The sequence below is a fragment of the Lepus europaeus genome, chromosome 7 (assembly GCF_033115175.1).
Source record: "Lepus europaeus isolate LE1 chromosome 7, mLepTim1.pri, whole genome shotgun sequence".
In the NCBI taxonomy this organism is placed as follows: Eukaryota; Metazoa; Chordata; class Mammalia; order Lagomorpha; family Leporidae; genus Lepus; species Lepus europaeus.
Window position 1 is genome coordinate 92,007,605 of NC_084833.1, and position 15,854 is coordinate 92,023,458.

The 15,854-nt window shown below is 35.6% G+C and overlaps 1 protein-coding gene across 3 annotated transcripts in view; it reads left to right on the plus strand.

The window, feature by feature from the left end:
* Positions 1 to 15,271, plus strand: part of DYNC2H1 (dynein cytoplasmic 2 heavy chain 1) — a 367,993-nt gene extending 352,722 nt beyond the window's left edge. For all 3 annotated transcript variants that reach the window (XM_062196938.1, XM_062196939.1, XM_062196940.1), the window contains 2 exons: positions 8,489 to 8,605; positions 14,998 to 15,271. In XM_062196938.1, coding sequence (XP_062052922.1) covers positions 8,489 to 8,605; positions 14,998 to 15,156 — 276 coding nt within the window. In that variant the 3' untranslated portion in view covers positions 15,157 to 15,271. The remainder of the gene's footprint in view (positions 1 to 8,488; positions 8,606 to 14,997) is intronic.
* The last annotated feature ends 583 nt before the right edge of the window (positions 15,272 to 15,854 follow it).

Below are 15,854 nucleotides of genomic sequence, written 5' to 3' on the forward strand. Positions count from 1 at the left end.
AGACAAATACCAGAAATTGTTTTAAGTCCTTTTGCCATATTCTATTGGTAAAGGCAATTTATCAAGGCCAGCCCAAATTTAAGGGATAGAAAAGTCCAACTCTTGGTTGAAGAAAGAAAGGTTTTATTGCAAAGGAGTAAGTATATTATACTAGAATGAGAGTTTTGGCCATATTTTATAATCTTCCAGTTACCAAGCTCCGAAAGTTTAGACTGTGCTGTATTGGTATATGGGAAAAAAGAGTCAAGAAGTACTTGTGCCTGTTTTCTAAACCTTGATACATAACAAGTAGTAAACATTACAAATGGAGGGAATGGAGGGATTATTTGATAAATCTATTGGATAATTTCTCACTCTTAGAAAACGATAAAATTCAACCCATACTTTTAAGACATTTAGAAACAAAAACATAGAAAAATCTTTATTCAGAATTTCTTCAGACACAAAAGTGTATAAGCCTTAAAAAGAAAAGTGAAAATACAGTCCACAAACTGGGAAAAGATGCCTGTGTCATTTAAGTGAAGGGATTTATAACTCAATCTTTTTAAAAACATTCACAAGGTGACAATGAATAAAGGATTTTAACCATCAACTTACATTAAGGAAGTGGCTAATAAAGAAATACCTGGACTAGCTGATAATTGCAGAAATCCGTCCAGTGTGCAACTGTTGGCAAGTTTGTAGTATAATGTAAGCTCCTATACCTGCCAGGTGGTAAATTGATAGGAATACTTTGAGGAATTTGTCAATAATAAGTAGCATTGAGAATGAACATGCCCTTCAACCTAGCAATTTTATCTCAGTACCTAGAGAAATTCATACAAATAACTACTATCATTTATTTCCGTGTTTATAAGAGCAAACTATTGAAAATGACTTAACAGGAAAATTGATATTTGTATAATAAAGGGAAATTGTGTGTAGCCATTATAAATGAAAGAACAAAATGAATGCATCTTAACGCCAATTATAAAGGAAAACAGATTGCAAAATAGTACGTAAACAATCATGTTGCCCTTTACATATCATTTAGAAACATGAAAATTCTGTTTTGTTTATGGAATCATGTTTAACAATTACAAAGCTCAATTCAGGATAATTATTAGGTTCGATGAACAAAGAACAGGAAGTAGAAAATCAAGGTATATATAAAAGTCTTCACATATTTCATGACTTGTTTGCTGTATATTAAAGCCTAATAAAGCTAAATGGTAGGAACATGCATATTAAATATCCTTGTGATTTCTTTGAATTTTTTTAAAGATCTATTTGAAAAGCAGAGTTACAGAGCCAGAGGCAGAGAGAGAACAGAGGTCTTTGGATTGCTAGTTCAATCTCCAAGTGGCCGCAATGGCTGGAGCTGCGCAGATCTGAAGCCAGGAGCCAGAAGCTTCTTCCAGGCCTCCCTCATGCGTGCAGGGGCCCAAGTACTTCTACTGCTTTCCCAGGCCATAGCAGAGAGCTAGCTCTGAAGTGGAGAGCCAGGATTCGAACCAGTGCCCATATGGGAGGCCAGCACTGTAGATGGCGGCTTTACCCACTACACAACAGTGCCAGCCACTCTTAAATATTTTATAATTTTTGACAGGAATAGTTAGACAAGTAAAATCATAATAACATTAAAATAAAATTTTTACTGTGAGACTAATTGTTCCAAATCCAAGATAAATTCAAGTTGCAATCAGAATCATTCAGGAAATTCAGCATATATATATTTTTTTTGACAGGCAGAGTGGACAGTGAGAGAGAGAGAGACAGAAAGGTCTTCCTTTTGCTGTTGGTTCACCCTCCAATGGCCGCCGCGGTTGGCACGCTGTGGCCGGCGCGCACGGCGCCTATCTGATGGCAGGAGCCAGGGGCTTCTCCTGGTCTCCCATGGGGTGCAGGGCCCAAGCACTTGGGCCATCCTCCACTGCACTCCCTGGCCACAGCAGAGAGCTGGCCTGGAAGAGGGGCAACTGGGACAGAATCCGGCGCCCTGACTGGGACTAGAACCCGAGGTGCCGGCGCCGCAAGGTGGAGGATTAGCCTAGTGAGCCGCGGCGCCGGCGGAAATTCAGCATATTTAAAATTCATGGATTTAATTTTGGTTTCAGTGGACAAAGTCACTACTGTTACTGCTGCTAAACTGTTTTGAGGTAAGAAGCTAGAAGTAGAGTAAGTTATGAATAGTGTTTTCACAGCAGCTGGTGCCATGGTTGTTAGTTATTTGTAATATACTCATGCACTTGTAGTTACCCCAATTCACACTATCCCTCAGTGATTTTGAAACTACAAACAAAAACAAAGGCATGATTTTTTTTAAACTTCTACTTTTGAATTGCCATTCTGTTTTCACAGATGCTTTAAATCGAAGGTTCCAGAGTCAACATCCTTATGAGTACTGACTATTTTAGCTTAATGATTTTATTCTAGTTCTGTTCAACTGAAAGCTATGCAATTACAGGCAAAACAAGAGTTACAAGAAATTATATAGGCAAAGCATATGTAGATACTTTCACTTAATTTTGAAGATACTTCAAAATGTTCATGAATAATCGTATTAAAAGTTTATTATGAGGGCCTAGCGCTGTGGCACAGCTGGTTAAGACCCTGGCCTGAAGCGCTGGCATCCCATATGGGCACCGGTTCGAAACCCAGCTGCTCCTCTTCTGATCCAGCTCTCTGCTATGGCCTGGGAAAGCAGTAAAAGATGGCCCAAATCCTTGGACCCCTGCACCCACCTGGGAGACCCGGAAGAAGCTCCTGGCTCTGACCGTTGTGGCCAAGTAGGGAGTGAACCATCGGATGGAAGACCTCTCTCTCTGGCTCTCCTCTTTCTGTGTAACTCTTTCAAATAAATAAATAAATCTTATAAAAAAGTTTATTATGAGGCAAATATTGAAATCCATGCATACTTTCTTCATTATAATTCATTCTCCTTAAACTTTATTTGCACAGATGTCAAGAGATAGCCTCAACAATGGGATTCTTTTAATACATGTCAGCTAACAAGCTCTGGTCTTCGTGATTATTTGTGTCCAAAAGATATGTGTCCTAAATACCAGACACTAATGTCCAAAGCAGATGTATTTTAGAAGCATACAAATATGTATTTGAGTATAAATAGCACTTATTATAGTTTACAATGGCAGTGTAAACAGCAAAAGTTCAGCATTCTAGGAAACATGCTCTAGCACATTTTCTATTGCTTTAATGTAGTATGAAGTGATAGAATGGACTTAACATTAATACTCTAAATATTATCAACATTGTTGACCAAATTATCCAATTTTACCTGAAACCTCTGTTTTGCTTCTCATAAATGAAGACAGTCTAAACCTTACTGAGCAGTTCCTGTGTCTTGGGCATCTCTGACATATACCTCTAACTTTTGCTGTTTTTTGTTTTAAGATTTTATTTTGAGAGGTAGAGTTATAGACAATGAGAGGGAAAGACAGAGAGAAAGGCCTTCCATCTTCTGGTTCACTCCCCAAATGGCCACAACAGCAAGAGCTGAGCCAATCAGAAGCCCAGAGCCAGGAGCCTATTCACTTCCGGTTCTCCCACATAGGGGCAGGGGCTCAAGGACTTGGGCCATCATCTTCTGCTTTCCTAGGAGACAGCAGAGAGCTGGATTGGAACAGAAGCAGCCAGGCATAGAACCAGCACCCAATTTGAGATGCTAGGGCCGCAGTGCCGGCTCCCAACGGCTTGCTTTTATGTGGAGCGATATTTATAATGAATTGCTAGATTCTCTCTACTTTCTTTCTCACACTAACATTCTAAAGGAAAGAATTCCTTTATGGATATGAGTTTGGGCAAAGACCTAGGTTCTAATTCTGGTCCTTTTTCTTTCCTCTTGGGTGTAAACATTCTGCTCTGCTTCTTCAGGGAATCTACGGTCCTACTGTGACTGGCTCCCTGGCTAAGTGCTATTAGAACTAGAAATTAAGCCTGCCTAAACTTCTTCCTTTCCATACTAGGAGGTCCATTGGACTAGAATATCCTCCAAGTATCTTTACCAGCAATAAAGTAGTAATTTGGCCTCTCTGCTTTCATTTTCCCTAATGCATGATACCAGTTGAAACAAGGGTGCAACTTATTGAAAACACTTCATTCTTTGATGAAAAATCATTTACTAATGGTAATATTTTTTCTTTAGTGATATAGATGAGGAAGCTGAGGAAATTTGGATAGCCTGATTCCAAATAGACCCCCCCCCCCAAGTTAAGAGGCAGAGAGAAAAAGGGAGAACAAGCTCCCATGTGCTAGTTTTCTCCCTAAACACCTACAAAAGCCAGGACAAGGCTTGGTCAAAGGCTAGAACCAGGAACTCTGATTCTCCCATGTGAGTAGCAGGAACCCAAACTTTTGAGCCATCACCTGCTATTCCCCAGGGTCCATACCAATAAAACACAGGAATACATACTGAGTGATTGTTATGGTGTGTGAATAGTCTCAAAGTTATAAAAATACATTTGAGAAAATTGCTGAGGTTCTATCCTAATGCAAAATATAGCTTTAAAATTTTTATTAATTTGATTTTTTAATATTAACAAGCCCAACTACATTATTGCAATTTGTCCTCCCTGAATAAATTATATTACATGCCACATAAATTTTTCTGTTTTATTTGAAATCTAACCTCTTTACTGTTTTATTCAGCAGTTTCAAACAAGATTTCAGTGAAATTATATCTGTTTGTTTTAATCATTCATCAGAATATCAATGTCTTTCATGTTAGCTAATATCAATATTTGCCTAAATTTTTATGATAATTTTTCTTTAAACTTTGGTAGTCATTCTGAATGTACAGATAGGATCCTATTGGAGACAGTATATATGTAACTGTACTTTCATATCAAAAACAATTTTCATAACTTAAAATAATGTACTTAAAATTTTCTAACATTTTATTCCATCTTTTTAAAGTTACAAGATACAGTATTTGTATAAGTCTTTAGATTTCACAAATGCCTAAATGTATACTTTGATTTTTTAACGAGATTGGGTTTTTCGAATAAAATACCCATGTTTTAATTATCTTAAGTGTATAAGACCAAATATTGAAATAGAAAAATGTTAAGAATATAGCAAGGTTTGACTTTTTTCTATTCAGTAGATATTTAATGTGGCCAGCTTAAAACATGCCTTATCATTAAAATGTAATGTAAATGTGACTTATGTTCTCAATTTGTCTTCCATCATTTGGTAAAGTAGAACAGGTAAATTTGTTATGGAAAATACAATATTATTTGCAACATATATATATATATATATATATGACAAAATGAGGGAAGGTTTTTTTTTTAAATTTTTTGTTAAAAAAAAAAAGCTAACTTTTCTTTAGTAAATATAAATTTCCAAACTACAGTTTATGGATTACAATGGCTTCCCCCCCCCCCGCCGTAACTTCCCTCCCACCCGCACCCCTCCCATATCCCACTCCCTCTCCCATTCCATTCACATCGATTCATTTTCAATTACCTTTATATACAGAAGAACAATTTAGTATATATTAAGTAAAGATTTAATCAGTTTACACCCACACAGAAACACAAAGTGTAAAATACTGTTTCAGTACTAGTTATAGCATTACTTCACATTGGACAACACATTAAGGACAGAGATCCCACATGAGGAGTAAGTGCACAGTGACTCCTGTTATTGACTTAACAAATTGACACTCTTGTTTATGGCGTCAGAAATCTCCCTAGGCTCTAGTCATGAGTTGCTGAGGCTATGGAAGCCTTTTGAGTTTGCCGACTTCAATCTTACTCAGACAGGGTCATAGTCAAAGTGGAAGTTCTCTCCTCCCTTCAGAGAAAGGTACCTCCTTTTTTGATGGCCCATTCTTTCCACTGGGATCTCACTTGCAGAGACCTTTCATTAAGGTCCTCTATTTTTTTTTTTTTTTTTTTGCTAGGGTGTCTTGGCTTTCCATGCCTACAATACTCTCATGGGCTCTTCAGCAAGATCCAAGTGCCTTAAGGGCTGATTCTGAGGCCAGAGTACTGTTTAGGACATCTGCCATTCTATGAGTCTGCTGTGTATCCCACTTCCCATGTTGGATCGTTCTCTTCCTTTTTGATTCTATCAGTTAGTATCCGCAGACACTAGTCTTGTTTGTGTGATCCCTTTGACTCTTAGACCTATCAGTGTGATCAATTGTAAACTGAAATTGATCACTTGATCATTGTACACTGTTGATGTACAATTTAATTCTTTATCCCTTTTAGTATTTTTTTTGTTCTAGTACTATTGGTTGAACTCTGTAATTAACGCAAAATTATTCTTAGGTGTTTAATTGAAAAGTGATCGCTGTGAAATGTAAGAGTGGGAATAAGAGAGGGAGGATATGTACAATTTGGGACATGCTCAATCGGACTTGCCCCAAATGGTGGAGTTAGAAATGTGCCAGGGGATTCCAATACAATCCCATCAAGGTTGCATGTACCAAAGCCATGTCACTAGTCCAAGGGAAGGTATATTTTTTAAGCTAATGAAATATTTGATTATAAGTAAAAGTGGTTTTTTAAAATAGTTTACTCAAGTATCTGTTTTAAAATCTTCCATAAACAAGGCAGCAGAAATAATATGGTGATGTTTTCTGCAAGAGAAGACCCAGTGAGAGAGATGTTTATTAAAGACTACAGTATGCAGGTTATTATAATTAGCTACTGTTAAGTGTAATAATGGGAGCATAATGGCAATGTTGGAATATATCTCCATTTTTAGGAGAGGAAAATAATTCCCATAACAGTCATATTTAAAAGTAGATATATAGATTCAGCAAGACTTACCCAGAAAATATTGGTAAGAAAGCAACTTCCAATGTATAGAATATATGCAGAGGTCAAAATGTGAGAGACCACATGCAATTAAGGCCCCAGATGAAACCACAGAAGAGTAGAGGAGGAAAATTGACACTAGGGACTTGGCAGTAGCGAAACCATAAAGGAGCATTTTTAAGTCATGTTCAGGCATTAACTTAAGGACAGTGCAAATATATTGAAGAGTTCTAAAAAATCAAAAGAAATACATCATTAGTTATGCTTTTGAAAGGTTTTTACTGCAATGTAAAGAATATATTGAAAATATACCAAGGAAATCAGTTATGAAGCCATTTACTGGTTGGGGCAAGAACTACTGGTGTCCAAAATAGAGTTATGATAGTGAATGTGGAAAGAAAAGGACAAATTCAGAAGATGTTTATCAGCAGTGGCAAGACTTGGTAATTGATAGCACGTGGGAAGTTGAGAAGGGGAGGAGCCAATAATATTTCCCTGATGTTTGCTCAGAAAGCTACATGATCACTGATACCAGTTAGTGGAATAAGGCACTGGAGAACATTGTTTCTCCCACATACCCTTGCCTATCTATTCATTAATCAATGTCTACATATATATATATGACAGGCTAGTTGTGGCACTATGAATGTGGTCTACTTTTGCTAATTTCCATACAAACCAATTAACTCAATGAAATTTCTGGAGGCAGTTTTAAAAGAATTACCTTGTCTGGAGAGTTTGTAATCACTGAAATCAGCTTTCTAAGTTTTAACTTATAATTTAAGGCCAAAATGTTGCAGAAACTAAGTGATCTGTATCATCAGTGGTATACTAGAAAGAATATTAAACTTAGAAATTATGCTTTTGTTATCATTCTAGCTCTTTCACTAACAAAATTGCTTTCTTTTCCAAGAAACAACCACCTTACTATAAAATTAGAGTGATAAAATAACCATTTGCTAAGGCATATCCTCCTAGTACCTAAATTATTTCCTAACTATAATGCAGCAACCAATGGTCTTCCTCTTTCAAGTGTTCCCTAAATCCAAATTCTAAATTTCTTTCATTCAGTATGTTAAAACTTAAAGGTACTGTATAATAAGACTGAACTTGGTATAAAATATAAGATTATAAGAACAGAGATGTAGCTCTAAAAGCAAAATAATGGATGCTTTATGAATGCACAATAGTGGCTCATCTCCATTGCCTTTATCTAGGATCAACTGATACTGTAGATACTAAAAGAATGGTCACTCAAAATAGGGAAGCTAATATTAGCAAAATAACTTTTTGTCATCAGATTTTCTTATATTTATACTAGGTTTACTTGGAGAAGACATCTTCCACTCTACATTGAATGTCAAGATTTTTTTCTTTTTCAAAAGATGAAATCAGAATCCCAAGCAGGGAACATGTTTGCTCTCTAATTATGCTTTTCTTTCCCCTCTCCTGGAGAAAGTAACTCTTGGACTTTTTTTTCATTATGTTTCTATTAATCTAATGCCAGAGCACCTGGCATGAGATTCACAGTACACTCTGATCCAGGACTTATTTTATGTCAAATTAAATATTGTCATCTTTGCTTTAATTGTATTCAGAATATATAGTAGCCGTAATGGAAAGTGTTGTCATTTTTCTTAAGATATAACACAGTAACTGCTGACATCTCAGGACTTTAGTACATGTTTTAATGATTTATATTTTTTCCATGGCAGATCAGTGGTTTATTACTGGAAGGGTGTAGTTTTGATGGAAATCAACTTTCGGAAAATCAGCATGATTCTCCAAGTGTGTCATCAGTTCTTCCTTGTTTTATGGGCTGGATTCCACAGGTAATACATTCTTAATAGGCACGAGTTTTCATCAGTTCACTCTTATCTTTTCCTTAGTATATTCTTGGCCTGCATATGTGGTTGCCAGGGTTGGGGAGTGGAGGTAGTTGGAGGGAAGTGGCTTGCAAATTTCACCTATGCTTGAGCAGATTTGCAATCAAAGTATTTTTATCCTTTATAATTTTTAAGACCTATAAGACATTTAAAAAGTTCATTTTGTTTTACCAAGAATTAACATAGAAAACTTTAGTTTTTAAAGAGCTTATAGCCTAGCAATACAAAAGCCTTTGGTGATAATAAGGAGCTCCACGTATTGTGTTTCTCCTGCGTGAGATGCTTTGTAGATTTTCCTCATTTACTACACAGAACTCCCATGCAAAGCAGGTGTTTTCCCTATTTTGAAGTAAATCTGTGCCCACACAACGTTACGTGACTTCGCACAGGCACACAGAAAGTGACAGAAACCAGATAATTCCTGTTTACCTTTGTATCACACCATAGATTACACTGCTGAAAGGTGGATGAACAAAACAATCTACAAAAAATTTGGCTAAATTTTACCTTTTAAGATCTTCAGTTAAAGAACTTTCAACAGTGGAATTTGGAATAAAAATGTTTTTAGAATAAGAACAAGTTCTAACTTTGATCTATTTCCTAACAATATGGTCTAAGAATGCAAGTATGAATATATGGGAATAAAGTTGAAACTTTGTTCCTAAACTAATGAGGAAAATTGAAGGCACTGATTAAGTATTTTTCTAGTGTTAGTGTTTACCATTATCTTTGTGTACTATGCTAATATAACCTACCCCTAACCTATTCACTTACACATTCTTGATTTGACTTCTTAAAGTTGTTCCAGGTCCAGCTAAGTTCTGTTGGCTAAATTAAGTCCAAATTAAATTTCCCTAGAAAATTTTACCTAAAAATCAAAAAGCATTAACCTTTTCCAGAGCATCTCAACACATCTCTATACATTTCTGAAAAATTATTTAACAAACTAATAGACTCAGTATTCCCTCCTCTTTTACATTCTTGTATTGAGAGCTCCGAGTTTCAAAAAGATTTCCTACAACCAAAACCTTCTCACTTGCTTACACCACACACCTTCATCAGGATCCAGTAGTCTACATCATGCAATTTGGCAAAGCACTGCCTGAGATGTAGACCACTTCCAGGTGGTACCCTGCTCTGACACCCCACAGGAAGTCATTTGCCTTTGTTCCATCTCTCCAGGAAAAGATACTACTCAGCCCCACGGTGATCTGGTAGTCCTATACCCTACACCCTAGTATCTAGGCCTTCAAGCGGACCCCACAGTTGACAATTTGAGTTTTGACAATTCAAAAACAGTTTCAATCCCAGGGAAAAGGATTCTATACACTAAGAAATAGTCATTACTTTCTATTACTTTTTGTGACTATTAAAATATTATGTATGAAGATTCTTTTGAAAGATCTGCCATTTTCACACTCCGGTTTAAAAATAAGTATTTAATATCTTGTCTTGTGTAGCAGTTTTTTCTTTCAAGGACTTACTATGAAAGTAATGCTACTTAGCATCATATGATTGAAAAATGTGAGGGAAGTATCCCACCACGATAGACTTTTAAAAAGCAGCTAGACAGTGGGGGTGGACATTGTGGTGTAGCAGGTTAGGATGCAGCTTGGGACGCCACCATCCCAAATTGGAGTGCTGGTTCAAGTCCCACTGCACAGCTCCCAGTTCAGCCTCCTGTTAATGCATCCTCAGAGGCAATGGATGATGGCCCAAGTACTTGGGCCCCTGCCACCCATGTGAGAGATTTGGATGGAGTTCCAGGTTCCTGACTTTGGCCTGCCCTTGCTGTTGCAGGCATTTTGGGAGTGAATCAACAGATGAAAATCTGTCTTTAAAATAGATGAAAAAATTCTTGACAGAACTACGTATTTCAGAACACTTGATGGCAACAAGTTTTGTTCCTGTTTTATTTTTGACACTTACACATGTATTAAGCAAAATCTTTAAAATAGGAAATCAGGCCGGCGCCATGGCTCAACAGGCTAATCCTCCGCCTTGCGGCGCCGGCACACCAGGTTCTAGTCCCGGTCGGGGCACCGATCCTGTCCCGGTTGCCCCTCTTCCAGGCCAGCTCTCTGCTGTGGCCAGGGAGTGCAGTGGAGGATGGCCCAAGTGTTTGGGCTCTGCACCCCATGGGAGACCAGGAGAAGCACCTGGCTCCTGCCATCGGAACAGCGCGGTGCGCCGGCCGCAGCGTGCTACCGTGGCGGCCATTGGAGGGTGAACCAACGGCAAAAGGAAGACCTTTCTCTCTGTCTCTCTCTCACTGTCCACTCTGCCTGTCAAAAATAAAAAATAAAATAAAATAAAATAGGAAATCAGAGCTTTGTTTGAAAGGCAGACTTACAAAGACCTTCCACCCACTAATTCACTCTCCAAATTGTAGTGATCATCAGGCTGAAACCAGGAGCTAGAAACTCCACGCAGGTCTCCCCCATGTGTGGCAGGGTTCTAAGTACTTGGACCATTCTCAGGGAGCTGGATCATAAGAGAGGTGCTGGAACTGGAACTTATTCTCCTTTATGTGATCCAGTGTCACGGGAGGCAGCTTAATCCACTGTGCTACAATGCCAGCCCCTATTTCCTAATATCTTTTCCTTAAAAAAACTGTGTATTGACTTGATTCATAAATATCCAGAAAGCATTTGTTAGAATAAGTTAGCTGGATTATGCATAAACCCTTGAGATATGTTTTGTTTTGCCTTCTTAGGTGTCTTATTATAATGAAATTGGCCAAATCTTTAACATAATCAACCTCGTAATTTTGGTGGGGTTTTGTCTTCTTTTTTTGTGTCCTTTTTGTAAAATGTGTTGCCGCCTTTGGTTTGTTCACAAAGTGATATCTAATGTCACCAATTTGCCTTTGTAAACGCATTGCTTGCAGATACTAGTATGTTGCTAGTTATTTGCAGAACGTGTATTTTTAAGTCTCATTGTATGATAAATGAAAGTTAATTTTGTTGTGAGACATTCAGGCTTTAGGAAAGCAGGAAAATTATGCAAGATGTTTATTTACACAAAATAATTTATATCTAAATGTAGCTAATTGGCCCAAAAGAGTATAAAATGTTCTACTTTTAGCTTCTTAAGCTGAGCCAATTGGTTAGATTGTGTTTTAATACATGTAGAGTATATACATATCTTAACCATTTAGAAAAATCATATAGGTTTTTAATTATCAAATACACAAAACTTAGTTTACATATAATGTGAATTATTTGAAGTATTCCCAATATGTCTCCCTTTTTGCATTAATTGTACACAGTGTATCTGTCCATAGTTATTAATAAAATTTTAATTCTGTCCAAAATATTCAGCTCAGCAGGGTCTTCTGTTTTGCTTGTTAAGATAATTGTATTAATGAGGAATTAGGCCATAAGGTTTTAGTTCAGTTAAATAACGTTCATGGATCTTCTATGTGCACAAGTTATTTTGCTAATAGGAAGATTTCCCTCTGCTTCTACTTTTACCGTGTATTTCTTGATGACTAACAAGTTCATGTAACTTTTATTAAAGAAGTAATAATTGTAACTTAAGAGATTTTGAGAAGCAACATCAAAATATGAAGCCCCAGTGGTGCTTTGCTTTAAAACATACAAAGCCTCCAAATAAAGGTTTGGAAGCATATAAACATTTTAAAAACTAGTAAATAGTAAACATGTAAAAAAATCATCTTTAATTTAGGAATTTAATAATGTAAAGAGAAATTTGGTTCACATTGGGTAGAGAGAGAAAAACCTCTGATTAGAAAGGAACAACATTGTAAAACATTTCAATATGATGTTGCTATTTAATTTTTGATCCAGGACACAAAGAGCAAACATCAGGTGGCAGAGAAAGATAATTTAAGGCATTTCCTGAGTTTAAAAATAAGTGTTCATAAATTCAGATCACTTCTGTGCAATAAATATATAATGTTTGCTCTTCTTTGCTAAAAGATTTAGAGGCAACACCGTAAGAAAGCCTGTACTAGGTTATTACCTTTAAAATAGGCAAGGAGTGTGACAATTACAGTAATTTCTGAACCTTGAAGCTTTGCCATTTAAGCAAAATTGGAAAAGATGGAAAAATTAGTCAATAACTGACAATAGTTGAAAATTCTGTTCACTCAAATTCCTGCTTTTTCTGAGTCCTAACTCTAAATTCATTTTCTTCATGAATCCTTCTAAGTTTAATGTGTCCCAAAGTCATATTTTCCATATTTTAATTCTCTAAAGTGCAAACTTTCTCAAATTGTATTCTAGGTATTTGAAACTTAAACATCAGTTTAGGAAGCAAAATATATGCAGAAAGAGGATTAATATTTTCTGTATTTGTTTATATACTAAAATGTTTAGTCTCTACAATTTTAGGTACAACAATAGCATATTAAAGACTGTTAAATGAATGGTTGAATAATTTAATTTCCAGAATGATCAATTAAAATAGAAATAATTGGAAAGATTCAGGACAAGGCAGATGGTGTTTATTGATTTGGAGAAAGATTCTACATAATTAATAATAAAAACAGGTTTAGATTTAGGAATGTTAGGAATTAAAGATTCTTTCAAAGGGATTTACCAGGTATATATATGTATCAAGGAACAGAAGAATAAAAATAGTTTGTGTCGTAGGGCATCCCGAGTTGGGTTGGGGGGAGACTGTAAATGATATTAGAAATTTTATATAACACCCACTTAGACTAAAACAGAATGTGTGTTCTACTTTTTCCAGAAAGGAAAAATATTTTATTTCTATTATGGCACCACCTATAACATGTAACAGGTGCTAAAAAAGTCACTTATTTTTCTAGTTGGTTTGGATATATAATGTTTATGTCTGAGCTGTTTACTACATCATCCTGTGAGGGGATCAAGTGCTGGTTTCCTCAACAAGAAAACTGATACCTAGGAGAGTAACCTACTTAGGATTTAGGAGGAGCTCCTAGATAAATACTCCATAGCATAAAAAATTATTCCCATAAATGCTAAGCAGAATAACAGTGTTTAACTGCTAATAGAACTGTATGATATCTGTGGCAGCTTTGCCACTTCCTAGCTAGGTTTCCAGGGGTGATGTCTCCTCCATAGGCTTCAGATTCTTCACTTGTAATATTCTAGAATGGGTCTAGGTTACCTCTTAAATTATTTTTAGTGTTGAGTGTAACTTATTAGTTAAGTATAGTCATATAAATCCAGTAAAAACACTAATCCTAAATTCAAATAGTAAATACCAGTTTAAACTTATGATATCTTTCTTTTAAAAAAACAAACTATTTCTAAGCTCATGTCACCTAGAATGAAAATCACAGATCATTCCTAGCAACCAAATCTTTACAACTCTCTAGTACCACCTGTTTCCTTTCAAGAGAAATAGTGTCAGAATAATGACTAATTTTATTTCAGGACCAGGAAATGTACAAGATGAATTTGTAACATTTTGACATTCTAGAAAGGCAAGAAGCTATTGAAGATGATGTAACAAAACTTTTGAGCCAATTTAAAGAGTTCCCATTGAGCAAAGACTGACAATTTGAATAAAACTTGCACTGCTTTGAAGAATATCAAATATGTTTAAAATATACCAGTTCATAATGCTATTTTGTTGATTAATTTCAAAACACATAAAGGAAAATTGTATAGCATTTATCTGGCCTTCCCTGTCTGAGCTATATCTCCTGGTAATAAAGCTGATAAGTAGAAAATTCTTCTTAAACATAGATTCCTGCTTGGAAAGAAGAAGAATAGGTTACCACTTGTAAACTTGAGTGAAACGGTCATTAATGGCCTCCAGTACGTAAAGGAGAAACAACTAGTCATTTTCTGCCTCTTGGTGTGCTCTTTTTGCCAAAAATTGCACTTGAGTTCACCTCTATATCCAGCTCACAGGAATGTGAGGAACAGGGACAAGATACAATGAAAGTCAGAATGAGAGTCTTTAGTGTAGTTTCTTCAGTAAAAATTAGGAAAATGCTATAGATTTTGGGGACTTGAGACATATCAACAAACTACAAGATATGAACTTTACTTGAATTCTGATTGTAATTTAAAATTATGGGATGAGACAATGTATATTTGATTCTAAAGAATATTTGTAAATGTATCTTCTTAAAGGTTTATATTTAAATACTCATAGATCAACTTTTATAACACTCCAGTAATGGGGCTATAGGGAGGTTATAAATGGGATACAACTGGCCATGTATTGATAATTATTACAGCAGGATGATGGAGTATGTTCTATTAGTCTTTTTAAATAAAATGTTAAATAAAATTTACTTGGGACATTTTCTGGTATCTAATAAGCTGCTTCTAAAAGTATGTTGATGTATTTTAAAACAATTTTTTTAACAGGGTGCGTATGGCCCATATTGCCCTGATGAGTGCATCTCTTTGCCTGTTTACACAAGTGCTGAAAGGGACCGTGTGGTAACCAATATTGATGTTCCATGTGGAGGCAACCAAGACCAATGGATTCAATGTGGAGCAGCTCTGTTTTTAAAAAATCAGTAAAAACATAATGACAATAAAAGCTGTCTTAGCAAAACAAAATGTGTATTGTTTCAATTTTAAATAAAATGTGGTCAATCTACACTTAATGTTAATTAAAAATATTAGCATATTGTTACCCCATGTTGATCTTATTTGGTATTTGAAAAATATTTTGTATCTCTTAAAATGCATGTTTTGTTTTAGGTAAGAAATTAAAATAGTGTACTTAAAGTATTTTGGCTATCTTTGGTATCAATTATTTAATAAAATATTTCAGTCTTATGGTTTTAAATATATACACACTCTTAGATGTTGGAGAATGTATAAAGTTGTAATAAGTTTATAACATTAACATAATTATGTTAGTTTATAATATGTACAATTTATTAACAATTCTTAATTATTTGATTTTTAACATACTTTAAGGTAGTGAATTGAGGGAAGAATAATTCAGAGGACACAAAGTGCAGATTCTGGTTATTTTCTTAAGCACTGAGCTTTGTGTATTTTTTTATCCTTTTAGGAACTACTAGAAAACCAAATACTGTGTAGTTGATACACATTTCAGTAGCCTACTAAACTATTCTAGATGATCCCTGCAGAAAGCAAAATTGAAAAGCGGAGAGCTTATTTTAATAGGTGTTTATAACAGATGAATCCTATCCATGTGTAACAAAGAAGTTATACAGTTAGAGGAAAAACAGGGAAAAACTTTTTAG